At 45.3% G+C, this 22083-nt stretch overlaps 1 protein-coding gene across 2 annotated transcripts in view; it reads left to right on the top strand.

Moving 5' to 3' along the window:
• Positions 1-4306: 4306 nt before the first annotated feature.
• Positions 4307-22083, top strand: part of RNPC3 (RNA binding region (RNP1, RRM) containing 3) — a 33641-nt gene continuing 15864 nt past the window's right edge. For both annotated transcript variants that reach the window (XM_019500902.2, XM_014604093.3), the window contains exons 1-5: positions 4307-4542; positions 8091-8138; positions 10843-10961; positions 12394-12477; positions 17947-18058. In XM_019500902.2, coding sequence (XP_019356447.1) covers positions 4360-4542; positions 8091-8138; positions 10843-10961; positions 12394-12477; positions 17947-18058 — 546 coding nt within the window. In that variant the 5' untranslated portion in view covers positions 4307-4359. The remainder of the gene's footprint in view (positions 4543-8090; positions 8139-10842; positions 10962-12393; positions 12478-17946; positions 18059-22083) is intronic.

Here is a 22083-nt window from a genome sequence, read left to right as displayed (position 1 = left end):
AATGCACTTAAATGTCTGCATGCCTTTGTCTCCTGGCTTTTGTATCTATTGCACTGCATAAAAACATCAAAGTCACTTGACGCTCAGATTTTTTAATCCTGCAATTCTGAAATTAAACAAAACTATCACTGAGGACTGTATGATAAATTAGTTCATAAGTAATAGACATATACTATGGTGAAACGTCCTTGACTGATTAAACCAGGACATTTTTGACCACTTTGAAAAACAGGCAGATATAATTTAATGAAAAAACAAACAAACAAAACAACAGAATGAAAAGGAAATTATGCATTCTGACAGATGTTAAGTAAATTTAGTCACAGGTCTGGAGAGCTGGGTATCTAATCCTTCACATGGTAGGCTTTGCTTTTCTGTGTCATCTTTTAAAAAGCCTCACATTTTCATTCTTCAGAAAACTCAGAAAAACCCAAACCAACCTCCATCCCTGAAATTAAACTCATTTATGTTATCTATACTACTTTCTCCCACAATTATGCACTATTTTTGGGTGGGAGTAAGGCAGGATAAATAAAGGAAAATCCAAACTGCAGTTTCCAAATCTGTCTTGACAGGGCATCATGAGTCAGGTAGTTTTGAGAAATCACTTACTCTTGAGGAGGCAGAGCACTGCTTAGTCTAAAAGCTACTCAATTCAGTCAACAGCAGAAAGTTTGAAATGTTATGCCTTATTAGTTTAGAAAAGAATTAGGGTTACACAAAAAAGATACTGATAAATTGAAGGGAAAAAAAATACAGTGACTAAAAACACAATAATGTATAGCAATCACTAGAGATGATATCTTTTATTAGACCAACAAGATTTTTGCAAAAAAAAATTATCTTTAATTGCAAGCTTTCCGAAACAAACACCCTTCATCAGGCACCAGAGAAAAGATTGTGAAAGTTCTCCTGGGTAGAAATGGAAGTTCAATTAAAGATTTTTTTTTTGCAAAACTCGTGTTGGTCTAATAAAAGATATCACCTCTACCATAAGCCCTGATTACTTTTTCCTCTAGACCAATATGGCTACAACCTGGATACCTAAAAATGTATAGTGCATGCCTGCAGGGGTTTAGGTTGTAGCCGTGTTGGTCTAAGGATATAGGCAGACAAGGTTCCTTGGGTGAATTTGATATCTTTTATTAGACCAACCCAAATGGTTGGAGAATAGATATTAAGCAAGCTTTCGGGTTCAAAAACCCTTCCATCCAGGAAGAGCACACACCAACTGCTGCAGCTTCCTTAGCCTGACGAAGGGTTTTTGAATCTGAAAGCTTGCTTAATAACTATTCTCCAACCATTTGGGTTGGTCTAATAAAAGATATCAAATTCACCCAAGGAACCTTGTCTGCCTAGTGCATGCCTGTACATTAGAAGTTTTTCCTGATGGTGATCCTGAATCGGTATTCCAGGAGTTTGTGGTCATTACTCCTAGTTTTCCCCTCGGGTGCCCTGGTGAACCTGAGCCCTTGATGCACTCCCCTAGTGTAGCGGTAAGCTGCTACCAGGTCCTCTCTCATCCTTCTTTTCTTCAGGCTGAAGAGTTCTAGCCTTTCCTCATATGGCTTGTCATGTAAGACTCTGATCATATGGGTGGCTCATATGGGTGGCTCTTCTTTGGACTCCCTCAAGCTTGTCTAAGTCTTTGTAAAGTGGTGGTGCCCAGAACTGGATGCAGTACTCTAGCTGCAGTTTCACCAGTGCTAGCTAGAGCAGAAGAATCACCTCCACGGTTTTGCTGGAGATGCTTCATTGATGCATGCCAGGGTATTATTAACAGTACTCAGTAGTAGACAGAGTGGAGGGAACTGCTGCCTGGGACCTTTTGTGGGAGAAGCAGCCAGGACTGAGTGCAAGCCCCACACAATCTGGATTGTGGAGGCAGGGGGTTCCCCACGCTGCTGTACACAGGTCGTGGAAGTGTGAGGTTGTGCCCTCTTCCCCCCTCCCATGCAAGGGGTCCCTGGAGGAGGAGGGTCCCCAATGCTGGCTTGCATGCCCAGTGCAGGTGTGCCTGGTGGTGGGATGCTGCCTGACTACAGATGCACCAGGGCCAGGAGGGAGATTGGGAACCGTGGAAGCCTTGCACTCAGGCTTAGCACTTGCACCCATTCCCCCACCTCCTTGCAGTGCCTGGGGGCAGGCAGTGTGTGTGCATGTGTGTGTGTGGGGGGGGGGGGGGGGGGGGGGAGGGAGGCTGCTTCCTAGGAGCCTGTGCAGAAGCATCCCCCCCCCCAGACAGTCTGGACTCCGCTGTGTCCAGATTCCCCAGTGCATAGGGTTCCATGTGTGCCGTGTCCAAATGGGCCCCAGCCACTTCCTTGCTGGCTCTGATACACTGCTGGGAAGCAGTGGCTAGCTCTGGCCCTGGGCGGTGGGTTGTGAAGCAAACGAACCCCCCAGGCTGATGACCTGCAGGGGGGAAAAAGACAATGTAGGGCTTAGACAATCCATGAACCTCCCTCTCCTTAACCTGCCTAATGTGCAGTGCCCAGAATGACTCCTGGCACTGCCAGAACATATGTCCCTCCACCCTCTCTCTGGCTGTACCCCAAAAGCCGGCCAAATTTATTTTAAAGTACTACAGTACAAAAGGAGAAAGAATGTCAACATTTTTAATATAATTTTTAGGTGAAAAAAAAAAAAAAGACTTCCCAAAGTTACCTTTTCAAGTCCGGTGACAGCACATAAAAAGGAGTTTCATTCCTTGTCCACAGAGAATAATCAAAACATTAGTAATGCTCCACTCAGGATTTTTGGTAATGCTGACTGTGCAGTACCTCGTTACTACTGTGCAGTAAAACCACATCACATTTCATGCCACACAATTACTACTATGCAGTAGCAACGAGCTACATTATGGGCCATGTAGATGTGGCCGGAGATGCGTAGCATAAGGCAATGTTTTTGGGCAGAGGGCCTAAAACACCTCAAAGCTCGACTTCTAAAATGTTGGCATGCCAGGTGCAGACAGAGGAACCATGAGGGGTCAGATCCTTATGGCAGGGCAGCCCTGGCTTCTTTCCCACCACCTGCCCTGAGGTGCTGCCACCACCAGCAATGAGCCAGGCCAGGGCTGAACAGGCCTTGGTGCAGCCACTTGCAGCCTCCCAGCTGCCTGCTGGGGCTCTGTGCAGGCCCATGCCATGGAGCCTGGGCTGCTTGCAGCAGGTGGTGGGGAAGCTGCAACCAGCTGCACCAGGGTCCATGGAGCTCTGGTCCAGCTCACTACCAGTGGTGGATGCTCATGCATCTCCAGGTGGAAGGTGGGGAAGGGGTCAGGGCTGCACTGCCTTGGTCTCTACTGCAGCAAAACCTGGACCATTTGCTGATGCCACATTAAGACCCTCAAGAGCTTTCACCAGCAGTGCTTGTGTCGAATCCTGGCGATCAAGTGGGAGGACTGCCGGACCAGTGCAGGCATCCTCCATGAAGCTGTGTCCACCAGCATTGAACCATTGCTTTTGAGAAATCAACTCCGATGGACAGGCCACCGCATCCAGATGTCTGAGAACCTCCTCTCTCGCCAGACTCTTTTCCCAGCTCTCCATTGGCCAATGCCCAAAGGGCGGCCAAAGGAAATGGTACAAGGACACACTCAAGATTGCTCTCAAGCACAGAAGCATCCACACCAATGGCTGGGAGGAGCAAGCTGCTGACCATTCAGTGTGGCGCCACTTGGTTCACCAGTGCGCGCCACTTCAAGGCCCAACATGCGATACTAAGGCAGAACAGCAGAGGAACGAGGAGACCAAGCCGGAGCTGCAAATTCCACTCTCCCGTGCAACAACATGCCCCCGTTGCCAAAGAAAGCGTGCATCCAGAATCCGGCTCCTCATTCACCCGAGGACCCATCAAGCAGACAGACGGCATCCACGACTCCGAGGGACTGCTAACAAAGAAGGTGGGGAAGGGCCCAGGGCTGCACTGCCCCAAGGCTCAGGCCCCTCAGCTCCCCTGAGGTCTGCCCACAGGCACGCAGGCCAAGCTAAATGCCTTTGTGCGCCATGCTCGGGGACCAGGGCCACGCGGGTTGCTGTACTTGGCACGCAGGCTGGAAGCCACACCCGCGCCTGCGCCCTACTACAGGCACCCTAGCACCTCCTCCGCCTGCGGCTCTTTAGGGCCAGCGCATGCGCAGTCCACACCCCCGCCCCGCCCCTGTCTAGCGACACCACCACTCCGCGACCGGGGGCACGACCTAAGCCCATCAGGTCTCGCGAGCATTGAGTGTTTCCAGATGCTCTCGCCTTTTCCGCCGCCTCACGTTCTCGCGAGAATTGCGGTTCCCTGGCGATGTCCCGCGGGTAGCACTTCCGGGTTGCTATCCCGCCCCTCGCCCCGGCCGCGGCGGGGATGGCGGCGCCGGGCTGCGCGGAAGAGGTGGCTGCGGCCAAGGCGGGGGTCACGGGCCGGCGGAGCGGCCGGACGCTGTTGGTGCGGCACCTGCCCGCCGAGCTGACGGCGGTGGAGAAGGAGGAACTGCTGAGGCACTTCGGGGCCGTGTCCGCGCGCGTCCTGTCGGACCATGGGCGGCTGGTAGGGCGAGGGGGCACAGGCTCGGACCGGTCCGGCTCCCGCCGTGCAATCGCCCGCCGGTGTGGGAGTGGGGTCCTACCATCATCCCCCAGTTCCGGCCTTAGCAGGGTGTTGATCCCTCCCGGCCCGCTGCGGGCTCGGGGTCGGCGGGTCTCTTCGTTGTGGGGACTGCCTAGGTTGGTTCCGCCCTGGTCGGGTGGTGGGGGGACCTTTAGCAGAGCTCCCTCTTCGCCAGTGCAGCCGCTGAGTCGGACGGCGGAAGGAGTTTACATTTCCCTCAAATGCAAACTCCAGGCTCTGGGGCGATTGCTCGGGTCTCTGATTCCAACCAGCCGGGAGGGGTCATTTGAAGGGTAAAGTAATTGTTCACTAAATGTTCCTGCCCCCTCCCCTCACACAGACAAAGGGATTTACTTTTTAATATTGTATTAAAATGGGAGTGTTCAACCCCCAGCCAGCAGGACAGATGTGGCCTGTGGTGTCCTACCTCCCAGGATTCCCTTGGGTCTGGAAATTTGGCTGTGGGAGAGTGGTGGCACTTCTCCCCTGCTGTGAAATTTCCAGATCCATGGGAAGCCCCAAGCCCTCCCTCTGTTTTGGGCCCAGCACCAGGTAGGGGCAGTACCAGGCCCCATGGTCCAATGTCAGCATGAAAGCATTAGGAGGAAGTGGTGCAGAGTCCCTGGGACTCATTCGCAGCTGATGGGAGTGATGCCTGGCCCCCAGGACTTAATCCTTGCAGCAGGGGCTGGCACCAGGTTCCCAAGACTCAATCCCAGCTCTCAGATGGTAGGGGCGGGGGATGTTGCTGGGCACCAGGGCGTGATCTGGCACTGCTCTCATGCCATTAATCTGGCCCATGGGGCCAAAAGGTTGAGCACTGCAGTATTAAAACATTGCACTAAGCTAAAGAGGAAAAAATCCATAATTCTGTTGAAAACAGTTTTACCTTTCTACATGAAGTTTTGCTTTGGTAAAACATTGATCTGTTCCTAAATGACTAGAGATTTTGAGGGAAATAAAGAGTTTTGGGTGATAGCTTCTATACTATTGGACTAACTAGCATGATTGGCATAAAGTTAGATGGGTCGGACCTGATGAACAATATCTTGCATGCAAAAGCCTGTCTCACTTTATTTCAACCCATGCAGTTGGTCCAATAAAAGATATCACCCTAAAAAAAATCCTTGCTTTCATAATTCTTTGATTGTTACAGCTACATCATTGCTCCAACACTACTTTTTGAGATTTAGTCATTTATTTGCACTTTCTGCACTTTTTTTTACACAAGAAAAGAAAAGAGAAAATCTGTGAAAGTATTATTTGTTGTTATGTTAGGAATACAGCTCTGATCCTTTTGTGAGGAACTACACAAATGCACGTTGAATGGTAACTTTTTCAAATTGCAATGGTTTGAAATCATTGTTAGTCTTGACCATGTTTACACATCTGGCCTGCATTGAGCTCCATATAGAGATAACCCATCTGTACTCCTAGCTCCAAGATGTTGCTGAGCTGCCCAAAATATACAGGAGGCTATCCACAAAAAGCTTATGTTAGGATAGTAGTATGCTTCTGAATTATTAGTCTGTTTAAATAATAACACCAGCCCTGGTGGTGGTATGTTGATGATCACGTCTTTTAATTTTTTTTTTTTTTTTGCATTGTTGCATAATAGGTTTAAATTTAAACACAGTAAAAGTAGAAGCAGTTGTTTTCAGATTGGAACTGAAAACTTAAGCCCTAGTGAACCAAGAATATATATTCTAAAAATACTTGAAACTAGAAGTCTTGTAGTTGTGAAGTTTTTTGTAACAAGCATAGCAGAGCCTTTAAATCTACCAAATGTGTTGGAAGCATGGACTGCTGCTAAGTGGCATGTCCTGTAGCAATTAAATCTGTTTTTAAAAAGACTTAGAATTTGGAACTATTGTACTTAATATGTACTCAGCCTCTGAGTAGAAAGGGGATCCATCAAGCAGCATGTTGATTTAAAGCAAGGCAGCTAAAATTAACAATTTAATTTAATTTCCAAGGTGAAACGCCTTGATTTAAATTATTAGTTTTAATATTTTTTTCAATTTGTGCTTTAGTAGTTTTTTAAAGGAAGTTCTGTTTTCATTTCATTTGAAATAACTATTGTAAGTTGTAACATGTAAACTTGCAACTAAATAGAGCTTTTACGCATCTTCCTGCTGCTGCAGAAGATACGGTATAGTTCTATGCATTTATTTAAGATTAATATAGATTGGTGAATTCTGATGAATGGTACATTATAGTGTTAGAAAATGGTGAATGATATATACTTGCTAGATAAATGTTTTGCTCATGATATGTGTCAAGCAGCTGATTAAAATAGGTGTGAGAGGTCAGGTGTGGTCACTGGATAATACATGATAGTGTTACCTGGGATCAGAGGCTAGGGATCTTCTTCCTGTGATATCTTTGCATAGTGCCTGGGTCCTCTCAGAATTTAGCTTTTAATGCAGTAGATGACATGCATCAATCAGGTTTAAGAAGATTTACCTCAAAGTTCCAGGTGTAGGGGTCATATATTTAAATGGTTTGACAGAATAAGTTTAAGACTTAATGTATTTCATAGTCAATTTAGATTTTAATTTAAAAAAGAAAATCTTATTGTTAATATCAAAATTAAAAAATGGATATTTTTCTGCCATCAAGGAAATATGTTTGGTTTAATGTTGAAATGAGAATTGTCTTTTGTTGTCTTCCAAAAGACTTTTAATGCTTTTTGATTAAGACCAGATACGGTTTAAAGTTGAGCATGTGTATTAGTGTTTATAGGATTATGGCATAAACTGCTGCAAACTAACAAAACTGGAGTCTAATTTTTGAAATCTTAAAGGTTGTTTTGGAACAGAAATGGATCTAAAGTTTTACAAAGAGGTTGTGGTTTCAGCAACCTGCTCCCAGCCTTTTTTCCCCCTCTGTCCTCCTCACTGGGTTAGGCGTACCATGCCAGAGATTTAGTCTTTGCTTGGGAAGGAGGCATTAACTGTGTATGATGATAAATAAGCATCTCGAATTGTGAAATGAAGTATATGTGAATTGTTTTGACACTGTGTCAAGTGACACTGTTGAAAAGTATTTTGATTGCTAGGAGAACCCCTGGCGTTAAACAAGTTTAATATACCATCATCTTAAAACGATATATTCATTGTACAAATCAGAGCCAAATAAATGCCCCAGCATCTATTTAACTACAGATAGATCAGCATTTACATAGGTTGGTCAATATTCATTCCTTTCCTCCCCTCCAAACCCTACTTTGTTCAGGGTTTCTCTGTTGATCTGAGCCCAGGAAGCTGTTGTCCTTTTTTTTGAGCCCATGCTCCCTTGTCTTCCATCTCTTCCTCTAAATTTATATTATTCAACTGATTGGTCAAAAACTTGGAACCTGCAAGTATGGTAATATATTTTTCAATTTAATTTCTATGTAATTTTTAATCGCAATTCCTTAATAAATATTTATTCAATGGGGTATAACTCAGTGTAATAGAAAAGTAATGCCTATATTTATTTTTCAGAAACATACAGCCTTTGTTACTTTTCCCAATGAAAATGCAGCTGCAAAGGTTTGTATTTGCCATGTCATCAAATGTTTTAACAAAGCACTTTTCAAAAATTATACCTGTACCGTAATAATTCATGAATCCTCCAGTAATGGGAGTCAAGGAAAAAGATGCAAAATAAATACCAAAATAGAAAAAAATACTCAGTGTGTGTGTGTATGCGTATGTGTGTATTTGCTTATAACACTGTTGTATGAAAAGTTTGGATAGGGCAAACAAATTTGTATCTCTCATCACAGTCATTTGCCATGACAGGCCTTCAGAAATATTGGTACATGTGGATAATCAACACTGCCTTGAAAAATAAACAAACAGTTAAGGTAAAGTACCATGTTTCCATACACCAGGTGTAGTATGGACAAGGGAGCCCTGGTAGTAGTACCTATATTTTAAATACCATTTTCATAAATTGGGATTTAAATCCTCGTCTCCAGAATACATGTCTAATGTTCTAGTCATCAGGCTATGCTATAGACTAAAGTGTTCAAGGAAGTGTCATAAAATGTATCAGTTGACTTTAGGTGGCTCTATATTTCTTTATTACAAAACTACAAATATAATAATGTTAGCTGTGAGCTGCAGATCAAGACTCAGTGCTCAATAAGTATGCAAGACTGTCAGTGCTGTGATATTAGAAGCTCCAGAACTGACCAGGTCCCTTTATTTTCAAGGCTTCTGATACAAGTTTTAGGGCTGGTATTAGAAGCTTTGAAAATGACAGGAGTCAGTCATTTTCAGAACTGCTGTAAGAAGGGTTGAAAATTATGGGAAATAGTAGCCAGGAAGCTAACTAGCTCTGTTCATTTTCAAGTTTTTAGTACAGGCTTTGCATAGTTGCTTCCTATTCTCATTATTATAGTGCACCGATACATCAGTTCATATCATATCGGCACCAATAAAAGGAAAATTTATATTGTCAGCAGTTGGCTGCTTTTTTTTTTTTTTTGTCTGATTTTGCCAGTAATGTTGCCAGTCAATGCCATGGGCATACGTGCAGATGCAGTAAGCATGCAGCCCGGCAATGTCTGGCCAGTAAGTCCGCGGAGAGGGAATTGGAGTGGGGAGGCACAGATTGAGGCCCTGCAATGAGGGAGGGAGTGGCACTGAGGCTAGGGCTGGGTTAGGCTCTGCCCAGGTGGGATGACACACGGGACAGCTGCGAGTGGCTCGACCGGGGTGGGAGGGCTGCTCCTGTTGCTGCAGGCTGGGGCTGAGGGCAGCGTTGGGGCAGGTGGTGGTGCTGGGAGGGGGGGCTGTAGCCCACCCCATAGCCCCCCTGCCTAGTGCCACTGCTGCCCGGCCCAAGCACAGCCCTTGCCCAACCCCTGCCAGGAAGAGCCCAACCTGAGCCTGCAGCGGCAGTCCGCCTTCACCCTGTGTGCAGATCCGAGGGGTACGTGGCCCTGATGCCTCCCCTGGGGTACCTCCCCCCTCTCCCCTGGCACCCCCAGATGAGCCACTCACGACTCTGTCCCCCACCCCGGCTAGGCAGCACCTGTCCCTGTCCCAGTTCCACTCCCTTTCTCACAGTGGAACCTTGATCTGCCCCACCATGCCTCTTCCCTCTCCCTGCGTCTTCCCCCCCATAGACTTATTGGCCAGACGCTGGTCTCCAAACTCTCGGGATTCACTTCTGGCCCTGTGAAAGCTGTGGCTGCGGGCGTGCACATGGCATTTATTGGCGATATTATTGGGCACATCAACCAAAAAAAGCCGATTGCTGATAATGTCAATTTTCCTTTCATCAGCGCCTATATGATATCGACCAATGTATCAGTGTACCCCTATCCTGTACTAATTGATATGCAGTGAACTGGAGTTCTGTTCATTACAAAAAAAGCAGTGGACTGAAAAGATGCTATGCACTTCATCAGTTAACTGCAAAAGCTTTTTTTACATTAATCAATATTTGTTATAATTTAAGTTATGGTACATGACACAGTTAAATTATATGCATCTGGTATGTATTAAAGTGGACTGTGCTGCATATTGTATCAGCTGCTACTTTATTCCATTGCTTTGTTGACATATTCAGAGAAGAACAACTGGTGAAACTTCATTTGCTTTTGCAGAATTAGTGAAACTGCTTTTGAAGAAGTTTTACTTGTTTAACCCTGTTGTGTATAATGCTTGAGGTGTTTTCTTATTTTAATTTGTGTTATTTAAAATTAATAAGATACCAATGGATCTTTAATTTTACTGAGAGCACCACAAACTAGCTGGTTAAGAATTTGGTTTAATACCATTTTGATATCTTTTCTGAAGGAAAACCAACTACATTGCATCAGTTTTTCAAATGCAGTGTCTATTTTTAAAAGACTTAAATTAGGTCTCTTTGGTATGGCAAGCTAAAAATAAACCACATAATCACTGAAGTCTTAACTTTTCACAGCCTAAGCATTTCAGAAAATAAATAACAAAGTGATCGTTGCCCTTTATTCCCCAAATTAGGTTGCATCCATATTGTCAAATATCACGCTAAGATTCAGTTTATAGCTTCATAAAGGAGAGGGTTATTATTAGCCAAAAGTCAGATTATGTGATAGTCTATCTTTTCAGTCACTATTTCTGTCAGAAAGAGGGAAAGATACTGAATCTCAGAAGATATTATGGAAGTTTTAATCTGTATATTTAATATATTTTAATATTTATTTTCTGATTAGCCTAAATTAATCTTTTTGTTTCCTTATTCTATAATCTTTTGAAGGCTTTGTCAAGATTGCATCAGTTGAAAATTTTAGGTCACACCTTAGTTGTTGAATTTGCAAAGGAGCAAGATAGTGTTCATGTACTTAGCCATCCTGCACCCTCAGAGAAGAGCAAAAGGTATGTGAGTAATTTCTGTCAAAATTCAGTATTATAACTGAATTACATATACATCAGTACAGGAAATTATAAATGGATTTCATAATATTTTAACAATTCACAATACATCACAATCAGAAATCATGTTTACTTAAAAATAGTAATAGATTTGGTTATAGTTTTAACTATAAAGGCATGTATAGAACTATGAACTGAGGATCCAGTTCCTGTCTGAATTTTTCTCTTTAGGCTTAATTTTACCACACTGCCTGGGTCGACTACAGTCCTTCAAGAAGCTATACATGAACTGATCACCATACCATGGACTAGGCCTTAAACATCTCTTTAATTTCTCACAGCCCAAGGGCCACAATTTTCTTTGTAGTTAGGCAGTACACACATTATGAGGGGGGTCCTTGAGCTCTCTTCCACTGCATACCTACTTAAAGGAAAGATGGAATCTGACTCTTTAGGGAGCTGTACATTGACACAGTTACTGTTCATAGAGCTTAGCACAGAGTCATTTCACATACCGTCAAATTACTTTTAACAAATTGTATGGAATACTAAAATGGTTAATTACCATATTCACTTAATTCCCAGACCAGAGTTTTTCCCCACTCAACAGGGGGGGAAAAATACCTTGCCTTAGAATCAAGTATGGAACTATTGCAGCTGGGAGCTGTAGAGAGTGGCAGCTTTCCCAGCTGATTCAGGTGAAGGGGGAGCCCCAGAGTTCCTCCTGACCTCCTGCCCTATGTTGCAGTGAGTAGCTGTACAGGGAACCTGACTTGGTCAGGGACAGTGGCATGCAAATTATTCCTTAAAGCGCCTGCGTCTTGTCATTGGAGGAGATGGGATGGGGGATAGGGAGCTGGCACTGGAGGGAGGAACTTGTGTGTCACTGCCACTGTTCCTGCCCAAGTCAGGCTCCCCACACAGCTTATTCCTGAAGCATGTGACAGGAGCCACTCTGAGGTGTCCCATGTACTTGGATCACCTGGGAACAGTGAGGCTGTTGGGGGCTAGGGGTTACAGCATGGAGAGGGGCAGGTTGGTGGAGGGCAGTGAGTACGGGGACATTATCTTAGATTTGAAGTTGTCTTGAATTTGGGTAAATATGGTACTCAAATTTAAACTTTACAAGTAGATTGTATTTTGCAAATTTTGCTTCTTTCTAGTACTGTTGATTTTAAATGCTATAGTTATTTTACCAAGGAAGAGCATGACTTGAATATGTCTTCCATTTAATACTTCATTTGCAAAAATAATAAATAAATGGCATGTGTACGTTTGCTAGTTTTACCAAGAGCTCAGGGCAGATTCCATAGGTCTAAGTCAGAGTGGAATATATTTTAGAATGTAACGTGAAATATTTCATATGCAAGGCATTGTGTATTGTATATTTTATTGCATTCTGCCCACTTTTAATTAATACTGCCTTATTTTTCAGTTTAGAAGAACCAGTAAAAGAAGAAAAAGAAAGGAAAGAGCCAAGCTTTCCTATAATAGAGAATGGAATTGCTCCGAGCCATGGGTTAGTACTTGCTCTTGTTCTACTGAGCAGTTTTATTCTTTGGAAACTGAAGTAACTGAATAAGGCTTCTGTTCTCCATATACCTATGGATAGTCTTAACTAAATGTCTGAGTTAAGTTTAGTGTTTACAGATTGCCTTAATATGAATATATAAAATGTTCTTTTTTTAGTACCCATACTCTCTGAAAATCTGTTCGTAGCGTATGACAAATTAGGCTGTAATTTGTAAAAGCTCATGCCTCTCTAAACAAATTAGTCTATAAAATGCCACCCTGCCCTGATGCATGCACAGTTTATTTCCAAATCATTTGAATGAAAGTTCAAATTTGCCCATAGCCTTGTTAAATAGTTTAGGCATAGGAATTGCCATACTGAATCATAGCAAAAATCTATGTAACCCAGTATTCTGTCTTAGAAAGGATACTGGCCAGTCTCAAGATACTTAAGAGGAAGATATAAAAATGCCTATGGTTGGCAGATGGATGAGTAGTCTGTTCCTTGCTTTCAATCTAATCTTATGGAATTTGATTTAAACCCTGCATGAGGTTTAACATCCCTCCAACAACCTTTTAGTTTCATTAATTATAACTGAATAATAAAACTAAATCTTGAACATCAGAATTTCTGTGGTTTTCTTTTCCTAGTTAGAAGATGGAGTAGGGTGGCACTTTAGGGTGCCTGTACACATGCTCAGGGGTGGGGGGTGTTTTAAATAGAGTGGTTCAAACACAGCTGCTCTAATTAAAAAGCCACAGTGTCATGTATATTAAGCCCCTGTGCATTTTAAAATGGCCATGGGATGCTTTAACTAAAACTCATCTGATGATATTTAGTGCCCCCCCCCCCCCCCCCCCCCCCCCCCCCCCCGCCCCGTGGCCATTTTTAAACCCTTAAGGGTTTATACACATGATGCTGTGGTAATGCTAGAGCATTCTAATTAGAATGCGGAGCAGACTCAGACAAGTCTAATTAGAATGCATCGGAGCACATGTATAAGCACTCTTAAAGACTAATACTTTAAAAATGGCATATACTTCCTCAGGCAACAGTCTACTTCCTTAGATGCTATAAGGCAGTGAACAGGCATTATAAATTGTATTTAAATGAATTATTTTCTTTCTAAGGATAGAGGGAGAGCATACCGCTTAGAGAGGGCAAGGTGGGTTCAAAAGAGTAAAAGAGAAAAATAAAGCATTTAACTCATTCAGGGACATCTGAATGATAAAAGCTAGCGTAAATAATGTGATACTGTGGTGTTGCAGCCATTGTGAAGTTGGGTATTGGTGTGTTAAGATATGAGTATGTTGGATGGAGTATTCAGGAGTCAGTTTGATGGAGGAGTGGAAGTTTTTAAAGTTCTGGTGGGCTTTCTCTAGTTTCATTCCTGTGTATCTATATGATGAAGCTGTCATTGATGTGCCTTAGGTCCCTGGAAGATGTTAAAATAATGGCGGGATTGGATTCTGAGGAAATTTTGTTCCCTCCCCAAAATCCTGAGTCCTGGCATGCCAGATGCATATGTCAAGACTTGCAGTGTTTTAAATGGATCATAAAATTCCTCAGATCCAAATCACACAACTTCCAGGACCAAACTGGAACATGGGGTTGACCCCAGCCTAATCCCATGGATCAGGCAAGGGGCAGCACTGTCTCAGACCCCAGGGTTAACCCTAACCCAATCCCTGTGATTGGGTTGCGGGTAGCCATGGGACCGAAGGCTGGATTGGGCTGATGCCTGCAATCAGCTGATTGTCAGCATAGTCCCTGGACAACCCTATGTTCAGTTTGAGACCTAGAGCTATCCCAAGACAATGCAAGCAATCAGCTGGCTGTGAGCATTGGATCTCCAACTTAAATTTCCTAAAATTTATGCCATTGCTTCTAGTCTCGTCCCGTACAGCCATAGAGAAAAGCCCATGACTGTTCTCTCTCTAATAGCCCTTCAGGTACTTGAAGACTATTAGATTAGACTAAATAAACCTAGTTTTTCCAGCTTTACCTCGTAAGTCATGCCTTCCCAGCCCTAATTAGTTTTGTTGCAGTGTGCTGGGCTCTTTCCACACTGTTTACATCCTTCTTGAAGTGTGGGGCCCAAAACTAGAGACACTGTTCTAGGTAGGTGAGGCCTTACCAATGCTGAACAGAGTGACAGAATCCCTTCCCTTGATTTTCAAGTGACATTTAATACAACCCAGGATGCTATTGGCTTTTTTTTGCAACAAGATCACACTGTTGACTCATATTCAGCTTATGTTCTCTTGTAGTCCCCATGACCTTCTCTGCAACCTAACCATTCATTCCCTCGTCTGTATTTGTACATGCAATTATTCCAGCCCAAGTAGAGGTGCACAAATACATCAGTCCCATATCGGATTGGCACTGGTATAATAAAAATGGACAGTATTGGTAATTGGCTTTTTTAGGCTGATGTGGCCAATGAGGCCACTGATAAATGCCTCGTGCATGCGAACAGCTGCAGTTCAGCATGCAGGTGGCCAGGAACGCAACTCGGCAGTGTGGAGAGCACCGAGGTTCAGCTGGTAAGCCTGCTGTGGAAAAAGGGGGGTGGGGGAGGGGTGCAAATCAAGGCCCCAGCGGTGAGGGAGGGAGTGGGGCTGGGGCAGGGTTGGGTGCTGCACAGCCAGGTCGGGACGTGGGACAGAGCTGAGTGGATCATCACGGGGTATGGAGAGGGGATGGCAGCTCCTGCTGCTGCATGCCCCGTGTGAGGGCATGGGGAGTGCGTACCCCCAAATCTGTGCACAGAGTGGGGTTGGGCTGCAGCTGTGGGCTTTCGCTGGGGCCAGGGTGATGCTGAGCTCTTCTTGGTGGAGGGGCCGGGCCAGGCTGCACTCGGGGTGGGCAGCGGTGGCACTGGGAGGGGAGACTGGGAGGTCTACAGTAAATCTTGGGGTGGCTGCAGTCCCCCCTATAGCCCCCTCCCAGTGCTGCCACCGCTCATCCTGAGCGCAGCCTTGCCCAACCCCCCTGCCAGAAGGAGCTCGGTGCCACCCCAGCCCACAGTGACAGCCCCCTAATCAGTTTTGTTACTCTATGCTGGACTCTTCCACACTGTCTACATCCTTCTTGAAGTGTAGGGCCCAAAACTAGATACGGGAGCCCTGCCCTAGCCTCACTCCCTCCCTCACCGTGGGGTTCTCGATCTGCCCCCACCCCTCCCCCCTTGCCCTTTTCCCCACAACAGACTTACCTGCCAGACACCTCTCTCCATGCTGCCTGGATGCATATTGGATCAGTATTGGCTGATATGTTTCATTAAAAATCATCCATCAGTATCAGCCCAAAAATTCTCTGTTAGTGCACCCCTAATCCCAAGTGCAGGACTTTGCACTTGTCCTTGTTACCTCCATCTAATTGCAGACCATTTCTCTAATCTGTCCATGTAATTCTGGATCCTAGACCTCCAGAGTATCTGCAGCTCCACCAACTTGGTGTAGTCTACAATTTTCCAAGTGTGCACTCAGTCCCATCCTCCAAATCATTAGTGAAGTTATTAAATGCTACTGGACAGAGGACAGACCCCTTGAGAATCTCATTTAACACTGCCTCCAAACTAGACATGTCACATGTTTAATTTAAGGGGCCATATAAATCAGGCACAAAGATGTTTTACATTGTGCTTGGAACAACTTTGTGCCTGGTTTCCCTAAATTGACTGAATCTGTGGTATGCAATTTATGTTGCACGTTAATCATGCTATAAGCCAAAGCTCATAAGTATAGTAGGTGGATGAGAAATCAGTTGTGAATGAAACAGATTTCAAGGTCTATCATAAATACATGATCATACTGCGGGACTAAATGTGTGGCTCATAGCATTGCTGTTCTTTTATAGGTATAGGGATCTGAAATAGTTGTGTGAGGGCAAACTGGGACAGTGTGATGGAAACGGAAGCAATGTTGTCATCGGTGATGATGTTCTCCGTTTTGTAATCCATCCACATTATGGATGCTTGTGTAATAGAAATATGATATCTGTTAGCTAACATGGCATTTGCTGGAGGCTTTTCAGTAGACCCTAGTTTCTTTATGAAATCTGTTTTGTTTCAAACAGCTGGCAGCTCCAGTGGTGTATAGGAATAGACTAGAATCCACACAGCCAGAAACTCCTTCAGTGATGTGCCAATGTCAGAGACAATAGGGCATCTTGTGTTGCCAGTTTTGTGGGTCTTGGGTAATAAATAAAAGATCTCCGGCCTCGGTTCCTGGCAGGTGGAATCATAAATGTTCTCCTGTGTTTGCACAGATAGTGTCTTTAAGAGCTTGTGTTAGTTCCCTCTGGTATTGTTCAGTGCGATCCCTGGTCTGGAATTTGTAAAACTCCATGTTGGGAAGGTCTCTCAGCTTCCTGTATGTATGCTCTTTTGTACATAACTACAGTGGCACCCACCTTGTTAACTTGTTGTATGATAATGTCAGGGCTGTTTTTAAGGCTGATCATGGCTTTCCATTCTGAGGTTGTATTATGTGTAGGGCCAGGGTAGGGCAGTGGTCCTCAGATGAAGTCCAGAAGTGGTCTTTCTGCCTGTGCTGTGTAGGAGTCAAGTCTGCCCTGGGTTGATCATTGTGTGGCTCTGTCATAGAAATGTTTCCTTAGTCTATGGCTGTGAAAAAAGCCTTGAGGTTTCCATATAGCTGTTACTTACTGAGCTATGTAGTGGAGCAGAAGGAAGATCCATGTGATGGTATAGACACCTTGGTGTGGAGATGAGGGTATGGTTGGGTAAGTTGGTGGTGTTGCCACAGGTTTCATGGTTGTTGCTGGACTATGTAATTTTTGGAAAGTTTTGCTTCCTTCATCTTTTTTAAGGAGTCTCAACAGAGATTCTTCATTCTTATCCCATTTACCCGGACTAGCTTTTACACTTACACCCTCCAGAGGGTTAACTGTTTTATTTATCCCCTTTAATCCCTTCAACTCAAATTCACTTCTCAGTGCCCCTTCCTTTTTTCTTCCCTTCTCTATCCTTTGTATTTACTGCATTTTACAAAATACCTTTTAGTGCCCCTTCTCTATTAGCCAAATCTGTTTCTAGCATTTGAATACGTCGACTGCTGCTTATAGTACCTTGTGCCTTTCTGAACAAATTAGTTTAGAAAGGCGTAAGTTCAGAAAGAGCAGGGGGGCTGGACCCGATGATCTCACGAGGTCCCTTCCAGCGCTAAACTTCTGTGAATCTGTAGTCTTTAAGATGTAACCCTACCCTGCCTTCTGCCTGACTTGAGACACTGTTAACTACTCTATTTTCTTAGCTGAAATGCCTTGATTTTATGGAGTACTACATTCCATTTGCCATAACCTAGCTATAATAGGGATGGATTTTAAGACTGGTAGATCAGAAGTTCTTTAATTTTACTGATAAAGTTGATTAAATGTCAAATTTTCTGTATGATAATATAATTACTGGTTTATTGATGCTAAATGTTAGTATGTTTATTTTTGCCCCAGGCTCACGTTTCCTATAAATTCTTGCCTCAAATACCTTTATCCACCACCTTCAAATGCAATCCTAGCAAATATAGCACATGCTTTGGCAAGCGTGCCAAAATTTTACGTACAGGTGAGTGAAGAAGTGGGAAACCACCGTTATTTTCTTTAGTGTGATTAATGTATATGAAGGATGCATAACTTCAGCATGGGTGAGGGTTGGGTATGGCACCAGCATATGGCTTGCATGCTGCAGGGAATAGACCCTTGTGAGATTCTCCACCCCCCACCATGTGTACTGCCTCCTTCCCTCCCCCCCCCTCCCTTTTTTCCTCTACTAGTGTTCCTTTAGATTTTAACTGGGTTGAGAGTGAGCTGATGACCACTGAGACTGTTCTGGTTACACCTGGAAAACTTTATTAAGATACACAAAGATGTATTTGCATGAATAAAGACACTGCCTATGTAGCCTTGGATTCAAGGGGAAAACAAGTCCACTGGCCAGGCTTCTTTCTCTGTTCCCTTGGGGACTTTGGGTAGGTAGGTCCTTCTTTTCTCTTGAGTTTTGGAGAAGTCCGACGTTTCTTTGTGTAACCAGAGTACATATCTAATACAGTTTTTCCATATTTGGTTATACTTTGGGGCTAAGCCAGTCTTCTTCCATTTTACACCTAGCAGAGTTTTTCCCTACAGATTTCCTTCGATTTATGTGAATTCTGTATATGCAAATTCACTCTTATGCAATGACCCTTTTTATACCCCAAATTCGTTATATGCAAGATAAATTAACTATTATGCGATTGGCATGGGCGAGCCCCCCCGCCACCCCAGCAGGTAAGTCTGTGGTGGGAGGGGAAAGGGCCATGGGGCCGGGGCCCCAGTCACCCCAGCCCCTGCTGCAACTGCTCTGGGAGCAGCCAATGCCAGCGACCCGCAGCCACTGGGCTGCACTGTGCCTCGAACCCCCCTGGGCTCCACTTGTCACCACTCACCCCAGCTCCTGGGCTGCACTGTGCCGTAGTGTAGGCAGGTAGCGTCGGCTGTTCCTGGGTCTGCTGCAGCAGGAGCTGGGATGAGTGGGGACAAGCAGAGCCCCGGAGGGTTCGGGGCACGGTGCAGCCCAGCAGCTGAAGGCAGCTGGCATAGGCTGCTCCTGGGGCTGCTGCAGCAGGGGCTCAGGTGAGTGGGGAGAAGCAGAGGCCCAGAGCTGCAGCAGGGAACAAAATGGGAGGGCTCCGCTGGGCTCTTCCCCGGGGTGGGGGGCGTGCCCCTGGATCTACACACGGGACAAGAGCAGGCTGCTGCTTCTGGCTGGAGCCGATGGCAGCACCAGACTTTTTCCGGAGCTCGGGGCGGGTGGCAACGCTGCAAGAGCGGCTGCTGCCACACCAAAATTCGCCGTAGCTCGTCCATCCTGCCCTTCCAGCACCACTGCCAAGCACCGGGAAGAACTCGGTGCCACTGCCCACCCCAACCTGTGCTGCAACGGCAGCCTGCTCTTGTCCCGTGTGCAGATCCAGGGGCACCTGCCCCCCTGGGAAGAGCCCAGTGCAGTCCTGCAGCCCTCCCTCTTTGCCTCCCTGCAGCGCAGCTTGTCTGCACTCACTCTGGCCCCCACTGCAGCAGCCCTGGGAGCAACCAGTGCCAGCTGCAATGGGAACTGTTAGTGGGGACAGGGGGAGCAGGGTGCACCTCTTTCTGCTCCGCACTTCCCAGGAGGGCTGCAGGCTAGGGGGCTGTCAGGCTCTTTCTGGGGAGCATGTGCCCCTGGATCTACATGCGGGTTGTCAGCAGGCTACTACTGCAGGCTGAGGCTGGCGGCGGTATCAGGCTGGCTCATCCTGGCGTTCAGTGCACCTGCCCCAACTGGCCCCAGCCTGCAACAGCAGCCTGCTGTTATCCTGTGTCCAGATCTGGCGGCACTGGGCTGTTCCCGGTGCTCAGCGTACACACCCTGAGAACCAGGAAGAATCAGCTTGGTGCCACTGCTGGCCCCAGCCTACAGCAGCAGCCTGGTGTTATCCCACATGCAGATCTGGGGGCACGTGCCACCAGGAAGAGCCCAACACATCCCCCTAGGCCACAGCCCTCCCGAGAGGCACGGAGCAGCAAGAGGTGTGCCCTGCCCCCTCCCCTGTACCCCCTGACAGTTCCTGTTGCAGCTGGCTCTGGTCACTCCCGGGACCACTGCAGTGGGGGCTAGGTGGAGTTGAGGACCAGCTGTTCTGCATCCTACACCACCCAGGCCTCCGCTTGCTGCCACTCCCCCCAGCCCCTGCCGCAGTGACCCTAGGAGCAGCCGACACCAACTGCCTGCACCACAGCATGGCACAGCCCAGGAGCTGGAGTGAGTGGGGATAGGTGGAGCACAGTGCAGTCCTGGGAACAGCACCCCTCCCCCCACCCTTTCCCTAGTCCCAGCCTCCCTCCCTCCCTCCCTCCCTCCCTCCCTCCCTCCCTCACCGCCTTGGGAACCTATCCCTATTTGTTACATTACAAAAGGGAGTTTTTATGCGAGGGAAACCTGTATAGCCTATGGTCGAATGTCTGAATCAGCCCCAAATCTGTCAAAATCGATTTGGAGGTTTCTGATTCGATTTGGATTCAGAGACTGGGCTGCTGAATCGAGCCAAATCTCCTTTGAACCGAATCAACTACTGAAGCTTTGCAGAGGCCTGCTTATTACTGTGTATGCTTAACTTGCGTCATTGCTACAAAGATGAAGCCTAGGTCAGAATGTAACATGACAATCTGTTACCTTGAGCCCATGCTGCACAGGCCTACATATGGGATCCCCCTACCACACAATTTTCACCAGCAGCATGTAGGACCTCTTGCTGTGAATGCTGAACTGGCAGCACATGACCCCCACTGCCATGCAGGCTCCACAGGCATTGAATGGACCCCTGGGGTCTACCCAGCTGTTCAGCAGTGGGAGAGGCTGCTGCTATGACCCATGGGTTGCATATTAACCATTTGCAGATTATGTGCAGCCCCCATGCTGCCAGTTGGATAGCCCTTATGTTTACAGTGGGCCTACAAATCAGCATTGCTGTAGCTTCTTTGTATATTTGTTTTAATTTTCAATTTTCAGTGCCACAGTGTTCCAAATATTTATTCTTTACTATGAAATAGTTAGGATAAACATAAGAATACTTGACTGACCAGAAATTAATTTAGTTTTAATGGCAATGAAAATTCTACTACATATGATCTTCCTAATTGTTTGAATCTAATACTCACCAGTTTAAATTTCTTCTGAGCTAGTCTTCTGCTCTGGTTTGGTATAGCCACTTTCAGATGTTACCTGCTTGCATTCATTGGCTAGCATATTTAATCTGTTTTGTGTTTTTTTTTCCCTAACAGCAGCATATTAACTTCAGAAGATGAAGTTTATATAGGGTCAGGTTTTCACATGGTGTAAATTAACACAGCTCTTACTTTAATGGACCTATGTTGATTAAAACCTGCCAAAACTTGCAGTGCCTAGGATTATGAATAATTTAATATTGGCAAAGAATGGTATCATAGAAAAGTAGAGCTGGAAGGTATCTCAGGAGATTGTCTGGTCCAGCCTCATGCTCAAGCAAGATCATCCCTATCAGTATCCTCCTGGTCCTAATCTATTCTTAAAAACTTTGTGAACACCCCTCTCTCTCAACTAGTGGGCAGCGTGTCCAAAATGTAACAAAAACCCCAAACCCCAAAAATAAACAAAAAACCCTAACTTGCCACGAACAAACCAAAACCCAATTAAGCAAACCCAAATTGCTTCAGTAATAACTTTTTATTACTGAAAGAGCTTGCAAGTACACTTCTGGTTGGAAATAACCAAAGAAGAGCATCTTACTCAACAAACCTGCAGCATTTGTATATTTAGTAATGGTTGTTGTCTCAGTAAAACTGGCAGTAAATGTTCAAGACTCTCAATGCTGTAAAATTAGGCAGAGCAACTTGAAGGAGCAACATCGAGGAACATCTTAGTTTGTTCCAATTCTAGTGGAATAGGAAGTGTAGATTACAGATAGTTTATACTGATACCATATTTATAGTTGACTAACATAACCATTGTAAAAATGTATATGTTTTGAGTTTTGTCATTTATTTTGTGGAATGCTAAAGACATTACAGAGAAATCATTGCCCTAAGAAATCTGTA

Source organism: Alligator mississippiensis, chromosome 5 (assembly GCF_030867095.1).
Source record: "Alligator mississippiensis isolate rAllMis1 chromosome 5, rAllMis1, whole genome shotgun sequence".
Classification (NCBI taxonomy): Eukaryota; Metazoa; Chordata; order Crocodylia; family Alligatoridae; genus Alligator; species Alligator mississippiensis.
Note: the sequence above shows the minus strand (reverse complement) of the source record. Positions and strands in the feature narration are given on the sequence as shown.